General features: G+C 42.2%; 1 protein-coding gene across 4 annotated transcripts in view; it reads left to right on the forward strand.

Moving 5' to 3' along the window:
* WDFY1 (WD repeat and FYVE domain containing 1) overlaps positions 1–22,973 on the forward strand; it is a 57,345-nt gene that overhangs the window by 15,953 nt on the left and 18,419 nt on the right. For all 4 annotated transcript variants that reach the window (XR_009520102.1, XM_060016031.1, XM_060016030.1 and 1 more), the window contains exons 2-8: positions 782–849; positions 5,497–5,570; positions 12,333–12,387; positions 13,889–14,039; positions 15,626–15,738; positions 17,564–17,690; positions 19,840–19,945. Coding sequence is in view for 3 of the 4 variants with exons in the window: in XM_060016031.1 (XP_059872014.1) it covers positions 782–849; positions 5,497–5,570; positions 12,333–12,387; positions 13,889–14,039; positions 15,626–15,738; positions 17,564–17,690; positions 19,840–19,945 (694 nt within the window). In the remaining variant the exon portion in view is untranslated. The remainder of the gene's footprint in view (positions 1–781; positions 850–5,496; positions 5,571–12,332; positions 12,388–13,888; positions 14,040–15,625; positions 15,739–17,563; positions 17,691–19,839; positions 19,946–22,973) is intronic.

The raw sequence follows: 22,973 nt of genomic DNA on the forward strand, positions 1-22,973 counted from the left end.
GAGACAGGAGTCATGGCGAAGGCAGAGCACAGCTGTGCCGGAAAAGGCAGTGAGTGTCCTACTCTGAAGAGGAAGGGGCCCGGAGCTTCCTGGAGGTTCCATGAGTGCTGGAGAAATATTCCATAGTGTTCTTCTGAGGTGATAAGCCAAAGGATTAAACTTTGGCTGTTTTGGTCGTGTGTCATTTTCCTGCCTGTGTCCAGGATTTCCTCATCTCTCTGTGTGCGTTCTGGTGAAAGGGGAGGCTCAGAGACGGGTGTGGAAGGATTTCCTCCCGGGGCCGAGACGACTGGGAATTATCTGCGAACGAGCAGTGGTGTGGGCTCTGCTTTGTACGCACGTCTCTCCCAGTTCCCCAGGAACGTTTTCTTTCCACTTACGTCTACGACTCTCATTTGGCTGAGACAGCCAGGCGACCCAGTTTGCAGTTTGTTGCCAAGAAAAGTAGTTAATAGTTCTCAGCTTTCTTTGTATATCACTATATATATAATGAACATTTTCCATATTGTTAAAGTTATTTAGAATCCTGACTCCTAGTTACTGCATAACTCGCCATGTATGGACATACTGTGGGTAACTATGTAATATGTGTGCGTGTATATACACATATATACTAGTATAAAGTATACCATGATGCTCTGTGTGTGTATTTTTCCAGTTGATTAATGTTATAAGGTCAATGGGAAACAATACTGAAAATAAAATAAAAAGTTTGCCTGGAGCAGAAAAGAAGGTAAAATGACTAAAGACTACTCGTTTTTTTCTTTGCTTTCCTCCACAGAACTATCCGCGTATGGCTGAAAAGAGACAGCGGTCAGTACTGGCCCAGCATTTACCACACAATGGCCTGTGAGTAGCTGTCTTTGAGGATTTAAATTTCAAAATTCCTGATTAAAAAAAATGCCGCTAGATTTCAAAATGAGCTTCTTAGTTGCCTAATACCTCTGATAGGCTGTGTTAAACCACAGGAAGACTCCCTTTCTCTTGCGAATGAAGCTGGATCTACCGGCTTAACTGAAGTGGACTTGAACCGAAGTGGAAAAAATAAAAGGAAGAGGAAAGCCTCCCACCTCCTCCATTTTCCTTTGTCTTCCTTTTGCCAACTTATATTAGTAGTAACTTTCTTCTTAGTAATAGCTGATATTGACACTAAAACAGGGCTCTGAACACTCTGCCTTCTTAACTGGCCTTTTGTCCAACTTTTTCATAAACTCTGGGTACTGTTGAGAGATTTGGTCCAGGGCACAACGCATTCTAAATGGAGATTTTTCTCAGTAGTCAAATATGTTCTAAAAATAAACCCTGACCATAAAGCTTTTGCATTGAGATTTTAGAACAGCCCTGAGATGTCGTGATATAAAATTACATTTAAATCCAGCCCTTCCTGCAGATCTAAGCAGCTTTGCATCCTTCTTTCCCACTTCTCCATCCTTTCTTGAAAAAAGTGCCTGGATACCACCCAGGTCCAAGCTGGGGTTGTGTCCTGCCCCCCCCAGTGGCCACACGGAAGGCATCCGTAGCTGCTTATTTCCTGGTGGTTTTGGTCCTTAATGAGGGCTTTTCCTCAGTTAAGGTTTCAATAATCAGAGGATCCCCTAGGAAAAGACAAAAGGCTTTGGAGCAGGCTTGACGGTTTGCTAGTGACGACTGTTACGAAGTTCTCCAAAGAAGAGTGTTTGCTAGTTCCAGATGCTGTGGACACTGTTCATAGCTCCCTTAAGAGTTATTCCAGGGGCCGTGGAGTTTCTTACAAACACAGAGCTGCCAGTTATTCAGCAAATTCCTTATATCAGCTTGAGTCATCCTTCCAAGCACCTCCTTTCTTGGCTAGCACTTTCTCATTTGCACATTTATCGCAGGGTACGTGCAGGGTTTAGATCCTATAAGCATTACCACAAATAATTAGTAGTTTATCAGGATTTTCATTTGTTCTGCCTTCTACCGACAGCTTGGGCAGGCTGGTTATCTTCTCTATCTTGATAACCATTCAGTGAAAATGAAGTGGACTTTTTGGAATACTGGTATAAAGCTAACTATTGTAAAAGGAACCAGAAAACTTTACCATATGCAGTGTGTTAAGACTACCTGAAACCCTAATCATGATTTACCATGCCAGGCAGTAGTACCTCCCGTCCTGTGTCCGTGTGTGTCTGTGGATTTGTCACCTTGGTTACTCAGTGTGAAATAGGAAGCGGCTGATGTCTTGTGAAGGTGCTTATGGAGCCCATTTGATAAATTTACTTTGGGATTTTGAGGGAGCAGGGCAGAGGTAGGTGGGATATTCTGGGCCTCTGAGCCTATCCTTTACCCAACTGAAAAATAAAAGGCTTCTCTTAGACAGTTAACTCCTTACTTCCAGTGACGCAGTGATAGATCTGATAGCTGGGAATAGCAACAGCCTGGGGACCTGCTACCTGTGCTGGGGGATGTTTTGCCGTCTTTGTGGACAGTCCTGCTAATGCTCTTGCTGTTATCCCTCCCTCCTCTCCAATACCCCGCACTTCATAATCTGGCCACAGCTCAATCTCCTGAGACCTCAACCTTGGAGTTCATGCTCTTAAGAACAGAGAGAGACTGGGGTAGATTTTTGTCCAGTGTTTAGTTCAGTGACTCCTTGGCTTGTATTTCCCCCAGATATTTAGTTCACTTTGTAATTGATTTCTCCCCCAGGGCACCAGAACCTAGCAGTAGCAGTGCACACTCTTCCTTGGCTTTTGGGTCTTGGGCACATGGCTTTGCTTTCTCTGTTGCCATCCCTTGCTACCTTGGCCTAACTGTACCCTCCAGAAGCAGCTTCCGGCGCTGTGGCTGGAAAGACTAGTAAAAACACACCTCTGCTGTGGGTGACTGACACTTTCATGTTTGTATCTACATGTATGCAGCCTGTTGCTTCCAGATGCCTCTTTATCACCTCCATCTGGAACAATGTCTACTGATGAAATTGCAAGAACATTGCCAGAAGAAAACGGAATGAATGAATTTTGAGAAATAACTGCTTGTCTGTTTTATTTTAAAATTAAATGTGAAGTCTGAGAAGAGAAGTGCCATGTTGGTTTTAAAAACTGTCTGCAGATTCCCCAGCTGAGGCCATTTTAGTGGTCATCCACCAGTTTGTTTCCTGTGACCTAACAGAGGTGATCAGTAAGCAAACCTTAGAATGTTGCTGTACGTGGACCAATTAGGATTCAGAACATTACCTCACATAACAAAACTAACTTTCAGAATCTGCCTTAGCTGAAGAGAAATGTAACTCTTAGTTTCTGTATCTACTATGTGCCTCATGCATTTTTGTCTTTTGGTACTATGTTATGAAATCATCACAACAGCTATATAAGGTAGATGATATTTTCACCATTTAGTAGACAAGGAAACTGAGGCCAGAGGTTGGAATTCCAGTTCATGCCCACCTGACTCCAAAACTGTGCTGCTCACCGCAATATGGGGTGGGTCCACAAACTTTTTCTGCAAAGGGCCAGACATAAATGTTAGGCTTTATGGGCCAAACAATCTCTGTGGCAACTTCTCAACTCTGCCATCGTAATGTGAAAGCAGCCATAAGGAATACATAAATGAAAGAGCCTGACGATATTCCAGAAAACCCTTTGTTTACAAAACTAAAGTTTTAAGCATATGATTTTGGACTGCAATGGTGCCTTTTTAAAAGGTCACTGATTTGAAAGATGATTTGTGTTTTGCTTATTTATAAAACTATGTGGGGCTTCCCCGGTGGCGCAGTGGTTGAGAGTCCGCCTGCCGATGCAGGGGACACGGGTTCGTGCCCCGGTCCGGGAGGATCCCACATGCCGCGGAGCGGCTGGGCCCGTGAGCCATGGCCGCTGAGCCTGCGCGTCCGGAGCCTGTGCTCCGCAGCGGGAGAGGCCACAACGGTGAGAGGCCCGCATACCGCAAAAACAAACAAACAAACAAACAAAAGAAAACTATGTGAACATTCACATTAAAAAATATATATATATAGTTTATCTCAGTAGAAGCTTCCCTTCTAGGAAAAAAGCCAGGACATTTTTAGATACACAGCAAACTAGCGAGGCTTTTTTAAAAAAATATGTGAGAATTCTCTAGTCTTATAAAATTACTCAGCACATTGTAATTTTTACGCAAAAGATTTTAACATGTTTATGTACAGTTAGTTATAGGATTGGGCATAAAAAGAATTGAAAAGAAGCTTAAAACTAAAGCATTAAGATTTAGTACCAACTGAAAAGCAAGCAAAAATGATGACAGTGAATCTTTAAAATCATCAAAGAGATTTGATTTCTCAAAGATAATTTTATGCGCGGTTATTAAAAAGCACTTTTTATGAAGATACATATATCTTTGTGGTTATAATTCTTAAACATGATCGTTCTTTGCAGTTTGAAACATCAGTATGGTGGATAAGGGTGTACAGACTTGTAGTCAGCTCTGATTGTTTTGTGTGTAGACAGTTTTGGTCTCTACATTTCAACGAGATAGTTTTTTGAACGCACCTGAAATGGTCTGATCACACAGCTGTGTTTCTGCCTTTGAGTACGACTCAGTGTTGTAGTTTATTTTCTTCCTTTGGTGGAGAATATCAGCCATTGTAGTTGGAGAACTTTAAACTGTTTGCAAATGGTAACTTCATTTATAAGATTTTTCTCTTTTACTTTTTTTAAGAAGTTTTATTTCAAAATAAACTCAAGTTTGTTTGTTTATTTCCTAGCATGCATTTCTTTCCACAGTCAATTAAAATTCTTAAGCCTGAAGTGAACCCAAACATTTCTTTTTCCAAATGTTCCATATTCTAAATCACTTTAATTCTGATTTTTAGCAGAGGAGACGATTTAGAGTTTCTCCTTTGTGAAACTCATTCTCTGGCCCATGCTTTCTGGCAGAAGACTATGTAGAAGCTGGAAGAGGGGTGCATACCTGGGAAGAGTCGGGGCTGTCCTAGTCACATGACATGCTGTGGGCAAAGAGACATGTCTACCCCTCACAACGCGTTACCACAAACTGGGGTTGTATGAGTCATCGCAAAACGGAACATTTTTTTCATCATTGGGAAAAAAACCCAAGTAATCCCAAAGTGGCTTTCCCAGCTTGCTCACATGCCACGGAAAGGGAATTGTGGTGCCGGGAACCCTTCTTTCCACAGATGCCAGGTGCTGTTTTACCTGTGATGGGGAAGCGGGAGGGGCAGGATGACCTGCGGAATTTGGGTAGCAGATCACCTACTCTAAGCACTGGACCCCAGACCTTTCCAGAAACAGGTGGGAGTTTCAAGCAGATGAAACTTCATGGAGCTCGCTTCACCCAAAGTTATAAAAGTAACTTGGAAGATTGTTAAAGTTAAAACTTTACACTAAGACAACAGAATTTTAGTAATATTTCTTTTTATAAAGTGTTTTTGCCCTCTTTCTTTGAACCTAAGTTTTATGGCTCTTTTTAATAATGTCCCTGGAACAATGACTTACATGCTTAGCTTTGCGCGTAACGTAGTCTTTGTCTTTCTGGCAGCTCCTTGCTCGGCCATGGCTTACCATCATGACAGCAGACGGATATTTGTGGGCCAGGATAACGGAGCCGTGATGGTAGGTAGCCTCCAGGCTGTATTCATTATACTGACCTCCTGTGTTCACTCCTGTTGGACCGTGTAAATAAAGCTAACAATGAATGCCTGCTTGTTTGGCATTAGAAAATGTTTCATCCAGTACAGACGTTAGGCCTAAAAATGGATTAATTTTAGTTAGTGCTTAATTGTAAACTACAGATCTTCCTCAACTTACTGATAAACCCTGATAAATCCATTGTAAGTTGAAAATATCATAAGTTGAAAATACATTTGGGACTTCCCTTGTGGAGCCGTGGTTAGGAATCCTCCTGCCAATTCAGGGGACACGGGTTCGATCCCTGGTCCGGGAAGATCCCACGTGCCGCAGAGGAGCTAAGCCCGTGCGCCACAACTACTGAGCCCGCGAGCAACAACTACTGAAGCCTGCGTGCCTAGAGCTCGTGCTTCGCAACAAGAGAGCCCACAGTAATGAGAAGCCCGTGCACCGCAACGAAGAGTAGCCCCTGCTCGCCACAACTAGAGAAAGCCCGCGCGCAGCGACGAAGACCCAACGCAGCCAAAACTTAAAAAAAAAAAAATTAATTAATTAATAAAAAAAAGAAAATGTATTTAATACACTTAATCTACTGAATATCACAGCTTAGCCTAGCTTACCTTAAACGTGCTCAGAACACTTACATTAGCCTACAGTTGGGCAAAATCACCTAACACAAAGCCTATTTTATAATAAAGTATTGAATATCTCATGTAATTATTGAATACCATACTGAGAGTGAAGAACAGAATGATTGTGTGAGTCCAGAATGATGGTACGTGTGTTGGTTGTTAACCTTCATGGTCACATGGCTGAGCGGGGCTGCGGCTGCCCCTCCCCAGCATCACGAGAGAGGATCGTATGGCATCTCAGTCACCTGGGAAAAGATCAACATTAATCAAAGCGTGGTTTCTACTGAAGGCGCGTTGCTTTAGCACCATCGTAAAACTGAAAAATCATAAGTTGAACCATCGTAAGTCAGGGACCATCTGGAGTTCCATGGAGCTCTGAATGTTGTCATGATTGATGGTTTGGTGCTCAGTCTAGCCCACAACGTACAACCTTCGTACAGGGGACGTGAGTCCTGTAGCAGCCCTGATCCCTGAACCCATGAAGGAGGAGGCTGGGGCAAGGAAAGTGTGGGAGAGAGCGCACGCGTGTGTGTGTGTGTGTGTATAAGGTGAGAAGGAAGGAAAATAAGACTAGGGACTAGTCATTCAGCCAACAGCTCATATAACTCTTTGAGTCTCTACATCTCAAACTGTCTTTGGTGAAGGACCAGATAGTTAAATTTTCAGTTTATTATAGATTGGTATTTTTGTGGGTCTAACTGTGTGTGTATGCATATATTTAATGGAGATGTAATTCATATACCATAAAAGTCACCAGTTTAAAGTGTGCAATTCATTGGTCTTATAGTATAGTTACAAGATCATGCAACCGTTAATACTCTAATTCTACAACATTTTTATCAGCTCCTCCAACCCCCGAAAAAAAGAAATCCCGCACCCATTAGCAGTCACACTACAGTCCCCTTTCCTTCAGCTCCTGGCAGTAACTAATCTACTTTCTGAATTCAGAGATTTGCTTATTCTAAACATTTTATGTAAATAGAATCATATAAGGTGTATATCCTTTTATGCCTGGCTTCTTTCACTTAGCATAATATTTTCAAGGTTCATCTATGTTGTAGCTTGAATTAATACTTCATTCCTTTTTGTAGTAGAATAATATTCTGTTACATAGATTATACCACACTTTGTTTATCCATTCATTAGTTGATGGATAGTTGGGTTGTTTCTACCTTTTGGCTATTATGAATAATACTACTATGAATAGTCGCATAACAGTTTGTGTGTGAACCTAAGTTTTCAATTTTATTGGGTATGTACACCTAGGAATGGAATTGCTGGGTCATATGGTAACTCTGTACTTAACTTTTTACAGAACTGCCAAACTGTTTTCCAAAGTTGCTATACCATTTTACATTCCCAACAGCAATATATAAAGGTTCTAAGTTTTTTACATATTTACCAACACTTGTTATTTTCTGGGTTTGTTTTTGTTTTATTATGGACATCCTAGTCGGTGTGAAGCGGTATCTCATTACGGTTTTGATTTGCATTGCCCTAATAGCTAGTGATCCTGAGCATCTTCTCACGCGCTTGTTAGTCATTTGTATATCTTCTTTGGAGAAATATCTATTCAAGTCCTTTGTGTTTTTTTTTTTTTTTTTAATTGTTGAGTTGTAAAATACTTGGACCTTCAGCTTGGAAGAGTTTCACCAGTGAAACCGCCTGGTCCTGGGCTTTTCGTCCTGGGAAGTTTTTTGAGTGCTAATTTAATCTGTTTACTTGTTATGGGTTTTCTATTTCTTCTTCAGCCAGTGTTTGTTGTTTATGTCTTTTTAAGAGTTTGTCCATTTTATCTAGCTTATCTAATTTGTTGGCATGTAATTGTTCATAGCAGCCTTTACAGTCCTTTTTCTTTCTGTAAGGTTTACAGTAACGCTCCCCCTTTCATTACTGAATTTAGTAGTTTGAGTCGTCTCTCTCTTTTTCTTTCCCACTCTGGCTAAATGTGTGTTAATTTTGTTGATTTTTTTCAAAGAACCAGTTTTGATTTAATTGATTCTCTATTGTTTTTTTCGATTCTCTGATAATGTATTTCAACTCTATTATTTTTCCTTCGGTTTGCTTTGAGTTTAGTTTGCTGGATTGGTATTTTGGGTATTACATTGTTGATTGAGAAAATTTGCTGGTTTTGTCTGCTTGGATGTCATAATAATATTAAATTGCTGTAAAGGCTTCTGAACACACATTCCCTATTTCTCTGCTTCTTTCATCAGGACCAGTGGTCCACAGACCGCGCTTTGAGTACCACTGCTTTATAGAACTGCACACAGAGCAGTGAGAGCACAGACCGGTGCCTGCACCTGGCCAGAGAGCGGCAAGGCCAGCCTGTTACTGTGCTGAGTCATAGAGGATGGCTAGGAGTTAACCAGGAAAGAGGGAGGAGGACTTCCAGACGCAGAGGAGACAGCATGAGCAAAGACAGAGGAGTTTTCAAAGTCAGGGTGTGCGCAGGGAGCAAGAATGAAGCAGCTTGGCAGCGTGAAGCACATAAGACTGAAGAGATGGCTGGAGCGGGTCACAGAGAGCCTTGCATTCAGCACTAGGTGTCATGCAGAGTGCTAGTTAAGAAGAAGGTAGACATGGTCCCTGCTCTCAGGAGCCTTATGGTCTCATGGGAGGGACAGGTAATATACAAGTAAACATGAAATTACAGGTTGTGGTAGGTGCTGTGAAGAAGTGAACGGGCGCAGTGGAAGAGGGAATCCAGAGAGATGTGTGGCCCTGCTCGTAGCAAACAGGATCCTCAGGAAGGAAGACCGCTCCAAGGGTGTGACATTCAGCTGAGGCCTGAAAGGCAGGTAGGAGACAGCCAGGCAGAGCCAGAGTAAGTTTTCTGGAAGTGAAGGTCCAAGTAAAGACTCGAGGCAGGAAGATCTCTGTGTCTGAGGACGTGAAGGGGGTCGTCTTGGCTGGATGGTGCTGAGAGACGGGGCAGGACGAGGGGCGATGGGACAAGCGGACTGAGGCCAGGTCACGCAGGGCCTTGTAGGTCTGGGTGAAGTTTTAAGTTTTGTAAATCTGTGGGAAGCGCTTACAGGGTTTTCAGCAGAAGAATGGCGTGATTTAATTTACATTTTTAAAAGATCACTCTGGCTGCTGAGTGGAGAGTGGATCGAGGGGCCACAAGAGTGGCGGCGGGAACGTCAGGTGTTGTCGCTTTCTGGGTGAGAGGGCAGTGGCAGTGATGATGGACAGAAGTAGATGACGGACATACATCTGTGGCAGGTTGGGTGTGGGGAGGGGAGGAAGGGCAGCAACTCAGGTGACGGCCAGGTTTCTGGCTTGAGTAACTGCTAGACAGAGGTATCATTTATTGAGAAGAGAAAGGCTTAAGGGTATGTGGGGAGAGGGGGCATTTAGAGGGAAAGAAGACAGTGAGGAACCAGCTGTACAGTTGAGATACCAGTGAGACAACCAATGGCGATGTGGAATTGGCATTGGATTTGCAGGCCTGGAGCCCAGTGGGAGCCTGGGCTGGGGAGTCATCTGCACATAGGGCATCTTTCAAGCCATAAGAATAGCTGTGATCGGGCTTCCCTGGTGGCGCAGTGGTTGAGAGTCCGCCTGCCGATGCAGGGGACACGGGTTCGTGCCCCGGTCCGGGAGGATCCCACATGCCGCGGAGCGGCTGGGCCCGTGAGCCATGGCCGCTGAGCCTGCGCGTCCGGAGCCTGTGCTCCGCAACGGGAGAGGCCACGGCGGTGAGAGGCCCGCGTACCGCAAAAAAAAAAAAAAAGAATAGCTGTGATCTCCTGGGGAGAGAATGAGAAAAGACAGGCCCCAGGCCTGAGTCCTGAATGACTGATTTGGGAGCGGGGTTGATGAGGAAGGCAGCCAGGAAGGAAGGGGAAATGGTGATCCTGCGTGTGCATTAAGGAGCCTGGACTACATCGTGTAAGCCGAGCTTCCCAGGCTTGCAGTCAGTCATATTTGTCATTTAGGGGACCTCCTGAAATTCGCATTGCCTGGCTCCATGCCAGACCCACAGCTTCAGAAGCACTAGGGAGGGGCCTGGGAATCTGTATTTTAGCAAGTCCTTTCGGTGACCCTTAGGATCGAGTGCATTAGGGAATCACTGCATGATGGAGAGCCATTGAGGAGCATCAAGTCGGGGAGGATGGAACGGTCAGGTGTCTGTCTGTTTGCTTAGTGTGCCGATATGTGGAAGATGTTTGATTAGATGTAGGTGTTTAATAGAGAGCAGTGCTGATAAGATGGCATCCGGTTTCTAGCCAAGATGATGGTGAATGGTTAGCTGCTCCCTGAGACAGAAGACACGCTGATATTGAGGGGAAAGGTGACAGGTTCAGTTTTGACAGTTGGGTTCATGTGCCCAAGGGGTTGGCCTGGGCTGGGGTTGGGAGTCCTCCCAATTTAGGTCTCAGTGGAGACCACGCCTGTGGCTGGCGTCAATTAGGGATAGCGGGTACGACGAGAAGAGCAGAGGGCCAAGGTCATGTTCCCTGGGGAATATCAACATTTAAGAGAAAGTCAGGGGGTTGGGAACCCACAGGGGAGACAGAGACGGAATGGGCTATGTGGGAAGAGGGCCTAAGATGAGAGCAGGGACACGACCTTGGGGATGGCAGCTAGACAGCAGCTGGTGGTTGCAGGGAGAACCCTTCCCGTGCAGCGGGGGTGGTGCCCTGCGATGCGGTGGATTCACGAGTGACCGGGGTGAGCAGCTAGAGACCCTGAACGCGGTGAGTGTGGGCTCATCTGTAGAGAAGGTTTTGGCTGAGTAGGGGATGAAGAAAGTTTGGGTATCGTTAAGAGAATTTTGTTGTTTTTTGTTTACTTGTTTTGCTTTTTAAAGTAAAGGAGAAGAAGCCTTGAGTGTGTTTAAGGGCCAAGAAAGAAAGCCAAGAGAAAGGACAGGCTCTCCGCTTAAGCAGTTCACGCAACAGTGGGCAGCCGGGGAGGGCTGGGGAGCTGCGGGCTTGGGGGTCAGCGCCCACCTGCTTGGGGCTGCTGTGTATACGTTGTGTAGTGATAAATGCCAGCGGTCTTGTTTTTCTCCCTCTGAAGATTTTATAGGAATATCGTGGCGATGTGTGCACACAACGAGAAGCCACGAGTGCAAACCTCAAATGCCTTCTCCAGTGGCGGTAGTGGTCATGCATTTATTTCTCTAGGGACCATTCTTGTGGCTCGTGGTTCAAGGGTACTCTCTGCAGTTATAGGATGGCATATAAAAACCCTTATAGCTCCTCAGTGGAAAGGAGCAATGTAAATTCAATTTATTATTAGTTAGTATTAATCTATTGATTTCCCCCAAGTAGAAATTAGTACGTATAAAATGCTGATACCTTTTTGTACTTTGTGAAAAACCAAGATGGAGGACAAGGAATCAGTATTCCTTTGTGGGTGGTTGTTTTTTTTTCTTCCTGACCAATCAGCAATTCATAATGTCCATGTTATGGACCCTTAAGGACTTATCAATTTAGCGCTGATCAATAGAATTTTTAATTAGTGCTTTTTCTTTAGAGTTTTATCTTCTCAGTTTTATGCTGAGGCTCATTTTCTCATTAAGAAATATGTACTTTTAATTTTTTCCTAGTTATAAGGTATTACATAGTCTATATAAATTTTGGAAGATACAGGAGTATTAAAAAAAAAACCACCCACAGTGTCTAAATTTCCTTTTTAGTGTGTGTTTATATATTAAGTATACGTAATTTTCCTCTTCTATTGCCTCAGATACCCAATGCCTTATTTTCATTAGTGCTGAGAATTCTGTTAGTAATGGGTCTTTGTAGTTTTACTTTGTATGTGTCATCTTGAGGAAGTTCTAGTGAAGCCAAGAGAGCAAAATTAACAAGATACCTCCTTTGCAATTAGAGGGAGAGGAAATACAGAGCACTCATTTGTAGAGGAAGAATTGGACAAAAATGCTGTGCTGGTCAGCAGCACTTTCTTTACTTGTCTGGTTCCAAAAGAAATGGTAACCCGAGGACAGGACCAAGAAGCAATTCCCTATTGTTCTTACGTAGCTAATCTTGAGTCCCAAGGCTGGTGGTGGCCATTTTTGGATTTTACTTCCTTTTGAAAGTTAAGGTCCTGTCGTTTTTAAAACCATAACTGTTTTCTTATTGCATGTGTTTACTTTTAGGAATTTCACGTTTCTGAAGATTTTAATAAAATGAACTTTATCAAGACCTACCCAGGTAATTATAATACACACACACACACAACTAGAATACCATGTCTTATGATCAAAATTAGGTTTTCACATTAACTTTTTAAAAGTGTTGTTACCCCAGTTATGTGGGAGGCTATTAGCTCTTCAGAGTTATTTACCGTCCTTTTCCTGCTCATTAACATTTGAAATTTTGTATAGTATTCCATTGGGTGCAGATTTAATTTAACCATTCCTCTGTTTTTGAAAATGTATACTGCTTCCATTTTTTGATGACACATACTAACATATATGATGGTGTGTATATGTGTGTATACATATCTGTGAGTGTGTATATTTCATATATATGTATATACACGTGTGTGTGTGTGTGTGTGTGTGTGTGTGTGTGTGTGTCCTTGATGGTTACTCTTACTCTAATTCTGTAACTCATTACTTCTATTTAAGACAGATTACTAAAAGTAGAATAACTGGGTCAAACTTTAAAACTTTTTTTAATACTCTGGATTTATTTTGCAAAACTCTTTCCAGCAATAGTGTAAATTTTTAATGAGTGGTGATTGAGAGTGCCTGTTCATTAAGTCTATATTGATCTTTATAAATGTTTATTGCCAGTTTGATAGTCAAAACTTGTTCTCAGTTTTAAAATTATTTAGGCTTTATTTAATGTTGGCCATTTGTCATGTTTTATGAATATCTGTTCATGATTTTGCCCATATCTCCTGGGAGTTGTCGTATTTTCTGATTTTTCTGATTAATTTATGAGAGCCCCTCCGTTTTTCTGAAGCAGCCTACACAGCTGAGAGCAAGGTGAGAAGTGTCTCTGTCTAGCCTCTGACTTCATTCATCAAACTGGGCATTTATTAAACACCAGCTGCATGCAAGATCCTGTTCCAGATAAAGTAGACAGGTCACTGCCCTGGTGTGGCTTGCAATTGACCTGGAAATACAAATATTCTAGAAGTTAGGTAATAGAACACCTTCCTCATTCTCAGCTATTGCTTTGGGGTGCAGAACTTTACAAATGCTTCATCTTAAAAATAATAAAAAGTTAATTGCAGAAAATCTCAGTTGCCCTTTTTTACAATGCCAGTGTTTTCTAAAGAGTCAAAACACTAAAGGTATAGACAATAAAAAACAAACAAACCTATTCTGTTGAGATAAGACTGCTGTTTTCCATATGGAATTCATTGAGAGTTGTATGTGTGTTTTTGAATCAGTTCTCTAATATATTATTTGAATCCCTCTTGAGCCTTACTCTGTAATGATTGGTAGCTTTTGATGGTCTTCCCTGTAGGGAGGCAGAGGGCAGGGCCACGGAGAGCCTGCGATAGCTCTTGGGTTGGGGCGGGCGGATGCTCCGCAGCCTGTTTGGAGTGCGGGCCTCTCCGGGATAGGACTGCTGAGCCTGTGAGTCTGCAGGCCGACCAAGTGGAGACGGGGAGCCTCAGTTCACACCCGCGGAGACTGGACTCCAAAGGTCACGTTTCTTCCTGAAGGGCGCAGACTTTCCCGTTCTGTCCCCACAGCCCATCAGAACCGGGTGACCGCGATCATCTTCAGCCTGGCCACAGAGTGGGTGATCAGCACGGGCCACGACAAGTGCGTCAGCTGGGTGTGCACCCGCAGCGGGAACATGCTCGGGAGGCACTTCTCCACCTCCTGGACTTCGTGTCTGCAGTATCCTTCCCTGCGGCGCCTCCCGGTCTCAGCAGCTAGTTCTGAATCTGCTTGGAAATTGCTGCTTGAGATCCAAAGACTGTACGATTCCTACATATTTCACATAAAATCTAAGAATTTCTATCTCTGCTTTTTTGCCAGAAAGTCGGTTTATTAAAGATAATAGCTAAATGAATTGCTCTTCTCTGCTGGGATGTGCTCTAGGTGTTTTAATACAAAATCTCGGAAAACCTAAACCTCATTAGCGCAGACCCCTCCCTTCACTCCTTTGCTTTTCAAAGTGAAAGAAAAGACTTTCTGTTGTAGAAAGAAAGAAAGAAAGGAACGACTCTTCTGGTGATGGTTTCTTCGCAGACCCCACAGGAGAACATAAGAAGGGTCTGTGACCCTGGAGTTCATAAATGGGCTACAGTGTGTTTGGAGAGGGTTCATAATCCTTATAACACTCGCAAAGTTGCCTCAGGATGCCCCAAATGTTACAGAATTGCGGCTCTCAAATTTTTCTACTGCTCTATGGGATTTGTTTCACGTAGCGCTCCCTCTTGCCTAAGGCTGCCTGTGGTAGCTGTGTATCTTAGTGATGGCAAGGTCAAGGCTGTCAGCAACAGACAAATGCCCCGCAGTAGTTTCTCTTTGAGAGTTGGACGTCTGGTGTAGTAAAACTCTTTTCTTCCATTGAAAGCCTTTATAAAAAAAAGTGTGCTACAAATGAACGCACAGCACGAGATATTTAAAATAGTACCACATGCTTTCGAATCAAGCAAGGGAAGACTCCTCGGGTGCATCAAGTGCTAAATAAGTTTTTCTGTTATGTGTTTGGCTTTCGTTTGGATTGATAGAAAATGGCACCGAATCACATAATCATGGCCCAGCCTGTGGTCCTCCTTTTGATCTATGTTTTGGAATTAAAATAGTAGTTATCTTATTGTGGGTAAACTACTGATTTGCCACAAATGTCTATGGCCATAAAGCGACCAAGAAAGTAATGAGTTGTTGCCAATAGTTAATATATGTTTAAATTTAAAGTTTACTACTACCCCAAATGACTGCCGTTTGGATGATTAAAATTAAAACTTCACAGCAATTTAAACCATCCTCTTCACTTAACGCTAAATCATCTAGGCCCCCCAAAAGGATGGGTTCATGTCCATATTTGCTGTCAGTTTTACACCATTTCCAGAGATATTTCATGAAAAGCAGTTTTCTTCCAGTTCTTTTTGGCTGTTTTCACTATTGAGCATTTTACTTTTTAACACTTAGTTATACTTTGCTTATAGTCACTTGTTTTTATGTCTGTCTTCTCCATCAGCTCTTAACTTTTTTGTTGCCAGTTCCCAGGATACTGGTTGGAATAGTAACAGCGACTCAGTGAATTCCTGTTGAATGAATGAATATTAATTTTCCTGATAATTCTAGCTTAAAACGTTCTTTTTCTTCAATATTTACACGTTGTGTGATTTTCAGCTGGGTACTTCTTTTTTTTCTCGTAGTTTTAGGTGTGTCGCGTATTCTCTTTAGAATGCACGTTTTCTTCTTTATAACTTTGAGGTGGATTGTGTCATACGTCCTTGACTGCGTCTCCACAGATACGACTTTGATACTCAGTATGCTTTTGTCGGCGACTGTTCTGGACAGATCAGCCTGCTGAAGCTTGAACAGAGCTCCTGTTCAGTTATTACCACCCTTAAAGGACATGAAGGTAGGCTGTATAATCACCGCCGTTTTTCACCTAATTCGGGCATCCAGATTTAGTTCTCAGCTCTGTGGTTTCACGAATGATCACCTCCTTATGATCTGTCAGATTTCAATCCGATCGGCCAGATAGGGGGATTAAATCTCAAAAGGTCTCAAAGAGTGAAAACTAAGTGAAGGCAGGGTGTTGGGGAGAGTTTCGTGTTGTCCAAATCCCTTCTAGATTCCTTGTGTGGATAATACTTTCTATTTTGTTTACCTTTGAAATTAAATTATTTTTGAAGACCTTTTCAAATGTCTTATAAATGGTGAGACCTTTGGAAGAATGTTGTTATTACTGTTTTAAATTTGTCACTTTCTAGGACACCAAGCAAGATGTAGTAGGTGAGTACAATTAGAAGAAATGTATGAGCTGGTTCTGTCTCTACTTGGGAAACATCCCCGGGGGAGGGACGGCGGGAAAAGAATGACTGGGTGGAATTTTATTATTTCTGTAGGGTGGTGAGTTGGCCGGGCTTTGTGGAAAGGCTTTAAAACTCAATCGGCTATATTGAGTCACAAATTAGAAGCTCCGAGGCCATCTGGTTCACATCGAAGAATTGGGGGTTTGTTGAAGGAATTAATGATGGACTTATTTATGAAAATAGTGTTTTTAAGTGTAACAAGTTAAATGTCCTCCATAGCTAATCTATTTATGGAACACCGAGTCTATCAGATCAGGGACCTTGAAGGGGAAAAGGGAGAGAGAAGGACAGTAAGTTTGAATAGATTTAGGCAGGAAAGCACAGGCAGAAACCACTTTCTGTTTATGACTAATGGTCTCATGATCCCCATGCTGTTAAGTATTCTCTGGGTTGCTAAGGGCAGAGCGTGTTCTGATAACTACTTAGCAGTGTTCATGTAGAAGGACCTTGCTTGTCTGCTATTAGGCCTCTAGCTGAAGTGCATGGGGCATAGGATCAAACAGGGTCAGGATTTCTGCAAAGTTGATCCCTGAAGCCAGTTTTGCACAATACTTCTTTTTTCACTTTCGTTAAGCTTCTGTGAGAAACTAGTCTCTGTTGGTTGGTTTTGAATGTGGCTTTATCAGTTTTCTGTATACCCACCAAAAATATTATTAGCTTGTGTGACTGGTTCAATTTTATTAAGTTTATTAATAGTTTTTTCCTAGGCAAGCAGCAGTCAATGGAACAATGAAGAGATCTGTTGAAAGAGAAATCTGTAGAAAGAAAGATTTTCCCAAGGATATCAAATTTAATAAGTTTAGCCAATATAGAGTGTGAAATGTAGGGTTTGGATTTTTTTACCTAAGTTCTCTGGCATAATTGTATGGTACACATGCATCTCTTTTTTTTTTCTCTGAGATACTTAATTCAGTTTTCTTAAACATAGGCATCCTGTGATAAGACACCTGCAAGGTCCCAGAGCCCTAGAATAATCTAGATTTTAATCTTATATATGGTAACCACAGAAAACTTCACTGCCTTTCCTCATTAGATATTGGTAGCTATTTTTTTTTCTTCAAAAGCTTTTTCTGAACTAACCCTCATATACAGCTATTTTATAATTTTTTGGTATAGACGGGGAAAATCTTCTTTAAACACATTTGTGTTCAAAGCAGTTTGATATACAACTGAAAATCCTAATCTTGTAGCTTGGGACAGCGGATGTGCTGTGCCTTCTCTGTGACTCGTGATAAAGTGTTGAACGCCCTTTTGTGCAATGAAAATACATTTTTACTTAAAGATTCAGCTGGTCCTCGTTCGGTCTTCTGCCTCAGATGTGTATGTCCTGATGTAGAATTACATTTAGCCTCCCTCTCTCACGCCTAGGTAGTGTCGCCTGCCTCTGGTGGGACCCTATTCAACGGTTACTCTTCTCAGGAGCCTCTGACAACAGCATCATCATGTGGGACATCGGAGGAAGGAAAGGCCGCACACTCTTGCTCCAGGGCCACCAGTGCGTGACTGTTTGTGAGGGTGGGGAAAGAATCTGAGCTGGGGCAGGTCGGGGGAGGCGTTCGTATTCTGAGACTACTTTCTCCAAACCCTGTCTTTTAGCAGACAGTGAGCCCTGTTTGATAGGGCTCTCTCAGTCTGCTTCTAACTGCTTTTCCGTGAGGCCTGAGTGTCTGGTGTTCTGTAGCAAAAATAGAGGCCAGGGTTTTCTTCTTCCTTAGTCCATTGGTAGTAACTACCGTGCCATTGGTAGTTTGATAGGGAATTGCATTGAATCTGTAGATTGCTTTGGGTAGTATAGTCATTTTCACAATGTTGATTCTTCCAATCCAAGGACATGGTATATTTCTCCATCTGTTTATGTCATCTTTGATTTCTTTCCTCAGTGTTTTATAGTTTTCTGAGTACAAGTCTTTCGCCTCCTTAGGCAGGTTTATTCCTGGGTATTTTGTTTTGTTGCAATGGTAAATCGGAATGTTTCCTTAATTTCTCTTTCTGATTTTTCCTTGTTGGTGTATAGGAATGCAAGAGATTTCTGTGCATTAATTTTGTATCCTGCAACCTTACCAAATTCACTGATTAGTTCTAGTAGTTTTCTGGTGGCATCTTTAGGGTTTTCTATGTATAGTATCATGTCATCTGCAAGCAGTGACAGTTTTACTTCTTCTTTTCCAATTTGTATTTCTTTTATGTCTTTTTCTTCTCTGATTGCTGTGGCTAGGACTTCCAAAACTATGTTGAGTAAGAGTGGTGGGAGTGGGCAACCTTGTCTTGTTCCTGATCGTAGTGGAAATGCTTTCAGTTTTTCACCATTGAGAATGATGCTTGCTGTGGGTTTATCATATATGGCCTTTATTATGTTGAGGTAGGTTCCCTCTCTGCCCATTTTCTGGAGAGTTTTTATCATAAATGGGTGTTGAATTTTGTCAGAAGCTTTTTCTGCATCTATTGAGATGATCATACGGTTTTTCTTCTTCAATTTGTTCATATGGTGTATCATATTGATTGATTTCTGTATATTGAAGAATCCTTGCATCCCTGGGATAAATCCCACTTGATCATGGCGTATGATCCTTTTAATGTGCTGTTGGATTCTGTTTGCTAGTATTTTGTTGAGGATTTTTGCATCTGTGTTCATCAGTGATATTGGTCTATAATTTTTGTGTGTGTGATATCTTTTTCTGGTTTTGGTATCAGGGTGATGGTGGCTTCGTAGAATGAATTTGGGAGTGTTTCTCCCTCTGCAGTTTTTTGGAAGAGTTTGAGAAGGATCGGTATTAGCTCTTCGCTAAATGTTTGATAGAATTCACCTGTGAAGCTATCTGGTCCTGGACTTCTGTTTGTTGGAAGATTTTTAATTACAGTTTCAATTTCATTACTTGTGATAGGTCTGTTTAAATTTCCTAATTCTTCCTGGTTCAGTCTTGGAAAATTGTACCTTTCCAAGAATTTGTCCATTTCTTCATGGTTGTCATTTTATAGGCATATAGTTGTTTATAGTAGTCTCTTATTATCCTTTTGCATTTCTGCAGTGTCAGTTGTGATTTCTCCTTTTTCATTTCTAATTTTATTGCTTTCGTCCTCTCCCTTTTTTTCTTGATGAGTCTGGCTAAGGGTTTATCAGTTTTGCTTATCTTCTCAAAGAACCAGCTTTTAGTTTTATTGATCTTTGCTATTGCTTTCTTCCTTTCTATTTCATTTATTTCTGCTCTGATCTTTATGATTTCTTTCCTTCTACTGACTTCGAGTTTTCTTTGTTCTTCTTTGTCTAGTTGTTTTAAGTGTAGGGTTAGATTGTTTATTTGAGATTTTTCTTGTTTCTTGAGGTGAGATTGTATTGCTATAAACAAGATGGCAGTGTGGGAAAACGTGGAGTTAGCATCTCCCCACAAATAGGGCGCCTGCCGGCCGCTGGTGGGAGACTCTGACCTAAAGTTCTTAATGACTGATTAGTAGTGTTTATTTCATAGAAACTATTATTCTGTATAATAAGTTATAGAATGCCAATTAAAGTTTATACTGGGATCCAGATCATCAATGATAAAATGTCAGTGGCTGATTCCAACGAGGGGAGAGATTTGAGCCTGCATGAAGATGATGTCTGTGTTTTCCACATTGAGACACGTAACTGTTGTGTGTGCTGTTTGCAGTGACAGGGTGCAGTCGCTGTGTTACCTTCAGCTCACGAGGCAGCTGGTCTCCTGTTCCTCAGACGGCGGAATTGCAGTGTGGAACATGGATGTTAGCAGAGAGGAGGTAAGAGAGGGCAAGGCAGGGCTGACCAGGAGAGCTCCCACAGCCTGCCTCTTGGTTTTCTACCCGGTGACCGGAGATGCCAGCCAAGGTGCAGGCAGTCCCAGCTCTTACTGGTTATCAGCTGACAGGGTCCTGCATGTCACTTTGCACTGCATTCACTACTCATTGGAGAGTTTCCACAGGGACAAGCGATATACGCAGCCAGGGCATTTAGGCTGATTTTCACAGAGAAGGGCAAGGAGAGGACCCGGGAGACGGTCTGGCATGCGCAGGGGAGTGACTGTGGGGAAGCGCTCCGAGGTTGCACACCTGCCCTGGGGTCCCCGAGACGCGCACCAGGGGCATAGCTCCTCTGGGAAAATATATCTCTGTTCTCTGCTTTTATTTTCCACTGACTTCTGTTCCACTGAGTCCATGTCAACAGTGTTCTTTTCAGGAGACCTGAGTTCTAAGTGCCTTAATTTCCCTGAGTCTCCATTCCTTCTTCCATAAAGTGAAATAGTTGAATGAGATGACTTCTAAGGTCTCTTCCAATTCTTTAGACAGACACTCTAAGCAATCTCTCTGTCTTTTTTTCTATTTTAAAGAATGCTGCAGTGAACATTTTTCACCTTGTCATTGTGTGATTGTTCAATTATTTATTTCAGACAAATTTCTGAAAATAGACCCTTTGGGTCAAGGATATGTGCATTCTGAATGCTTTTTATAGATGTCAGATGATTTCCAGGCAGGATTTCCATTCTCATCTCTGCCAGCACAGGTATTTATCTGTCTTTTCCAAGTGGCGTTTAAAACCTGTGACGTAGATAGTGGAGTTGGATTCCAGAGAAGATTTTAGTGTGAGGGGTGTTAAAGACTTATGGTTTAACTTCAGAAACATTTATTGAGCATCTAAAGGGTGGTCCTAAAGTCTGGAAACTTAGGTGCATATGCATCATAAATGATACTGCATTGCAGTGCATACTGTATTGCATGATGTCACATGATGTGTTCCAGGTGCCGTCCTTTACGCAGCGTGTAGGTCAGTATGCTGCACACCTCTGTGGTGGACGCCAGGCATGAATGCAGCATTCCCACCCACCCCTGCATGCATCTGCTTTGTGTTGCCTCTAATTACTTGTGAGTCTGATTCTCACTGAATAAACTCGCATCTTTAGTATACCCTAGGGACGTAATCAAAGGGGTTCAGTCTATTTAAAAGAAATAGCGGGCTTCCCTGGTGGCACAGTGGTTAAGAATCTGCCTGCCAATGCAGGGGACACGGGTTTGAGCCCTGCTCTGGGAAGATCCCACATGCTGTGGAGCAACTAAGCCCATGTGCCACAACTACTGAGCCCACGCGCCGCATTTACTGAAGCCCGTGTGCTCTAGAACCCGTGCTCCACAACAAGAGAAGCCACCGCAATGAGAAACCCGCGCACCACAACGAAGAGTAGACCCCACTCGCCGCAACTAGAGAAAGTCTGCACATAGCAATGAAGACCCAACACAGCCAAAAATAATAAATAAATAAAAACAAATTTATAAAAAAAAAAAAGAAATAGCAGTATTACTCACTTCCAGACTTTATGATTACCATGCTTTATACACATAGATCCATACCTGCAAGAAGCTTGTAATCTAGTGAAGGAAACAGACTACCGTATAAATGATAAAGTGCAGTCCGTCATCTGGAGAAGTACCGATTGCTACTTTTTTAGTGACCTTGTAAGACAAGTCATAGAGGAAGTCTTGATTGTATGTCTGCTGGTTAATTTCCCTTTTAGAATTTTCTAAAGATCTTTTGGTAAGGCTTAGAGTAACTTGTTATTAAACATATGTAACATTGGCTCGATATTACAGAATGTGTAATACTTTCTTTGCAAAGATTTATTTGAACTGCGTTTTATATTTATCATCTGCTAGTTACATGCAACAGTGGCAGCTAGTATACTGTTCTATTTCCTAGACTCGGCCTGTTGTTTTTCAGTCTTATTCTGTGTTCCCTGGATCGTGAGGGAGGAGACCACTGGGGCCTGATGCTACTAGTGGCTCTTGTAAGGGTTTAACCGCTTGGATTTCAATCCACTATTCTCATCCTTGGTAAGTTCTTTCAGATGTAGAAAGTAGAAGCAGAGTTCTTACCTTCAAGGTTATGTGAGTGTGGAGTTTATTTGTGCCTCTAGGGAAAGAAAAGACAGTCCTGTCATTCCTGTGGGGGTCACTCTTTTCCTTGTAGTCACTTATGGAAGAGTACCCCAAATCACGAGCACACAGCTGGTAATACGTTTTGCTCTATGAGCTTTTCTGTCTCAATGGTTGGCAGTATTGGTGGGAAAGAAAGTTATGTCAAAAAGATGCAGCATTTTTAGTAGATTTTTTAGGGTTTTTTTGTTGTTTTGTTTTGTTTCTACCAGCTGAGTAAATATTAGTGCAAAAGTAAGCCGCCTCCGATCCGTTAGATTCTGAACTTGAGTTAGGGTTTGGGACAATTTGTAGGACTTCTTTAGGCACAGGCCTAGAGGATTAATCCCAGATTCTCTAGCCCCACAGTGTTTGCTGGAGTTTCTTTCTGAGTCAGCTGGAAACACTGACTGTGGAGTGTCCGCAGCCTACAGTGGCTGTCGGCCACCACACTGGCTGGTTGGAAGCAGATCTACCTCCCTGCCGGATTGTAATCAAAGGGACTCCTTTCTGGAAGTAGGCATGAAACATAAATGAGCAAGTAACAAGAATTAGAATGAATCCTCTTGAAATGAGAACTTTATTTGGAGCTAGTCGATCACAGAATGGATACTATTTTATACATCAGTGCAGAGTAGATGAGCGCACCCATTAACAGCAGCAGTGCATTGGGATTATTCTCGTTACATCATCTTTGTCCAGATTAAGCAGATGGAACAAGATGGAGAAAAGAGAGTGAAACAGAAAACTTGATTAATGTTCTCTTCAGCTCTTCTCAGCATAAAAGAAAACTTTGTCTCCTTAGAGAATAAGCATTTAATAGGATGGTTCATGATAGCTTACGCCATAACACAATTCTATTAAA

The sequence above is a fragment of the Delphinus delphis genome, chromosome 7 (genome assembly GCF_949987515.2).
Source record: "Delphinus delphis chromosome 7, mDelDel1.2, whole genome shotgun sequence".
In the NCBI taxonomy this organism is placed as follows: domain Eukaryota; kingdom Metazoa; phylum Chordata; class Mammalia; order Artiodactyla; family Delphinidae; genus Delphinus; species Delphinus delphis.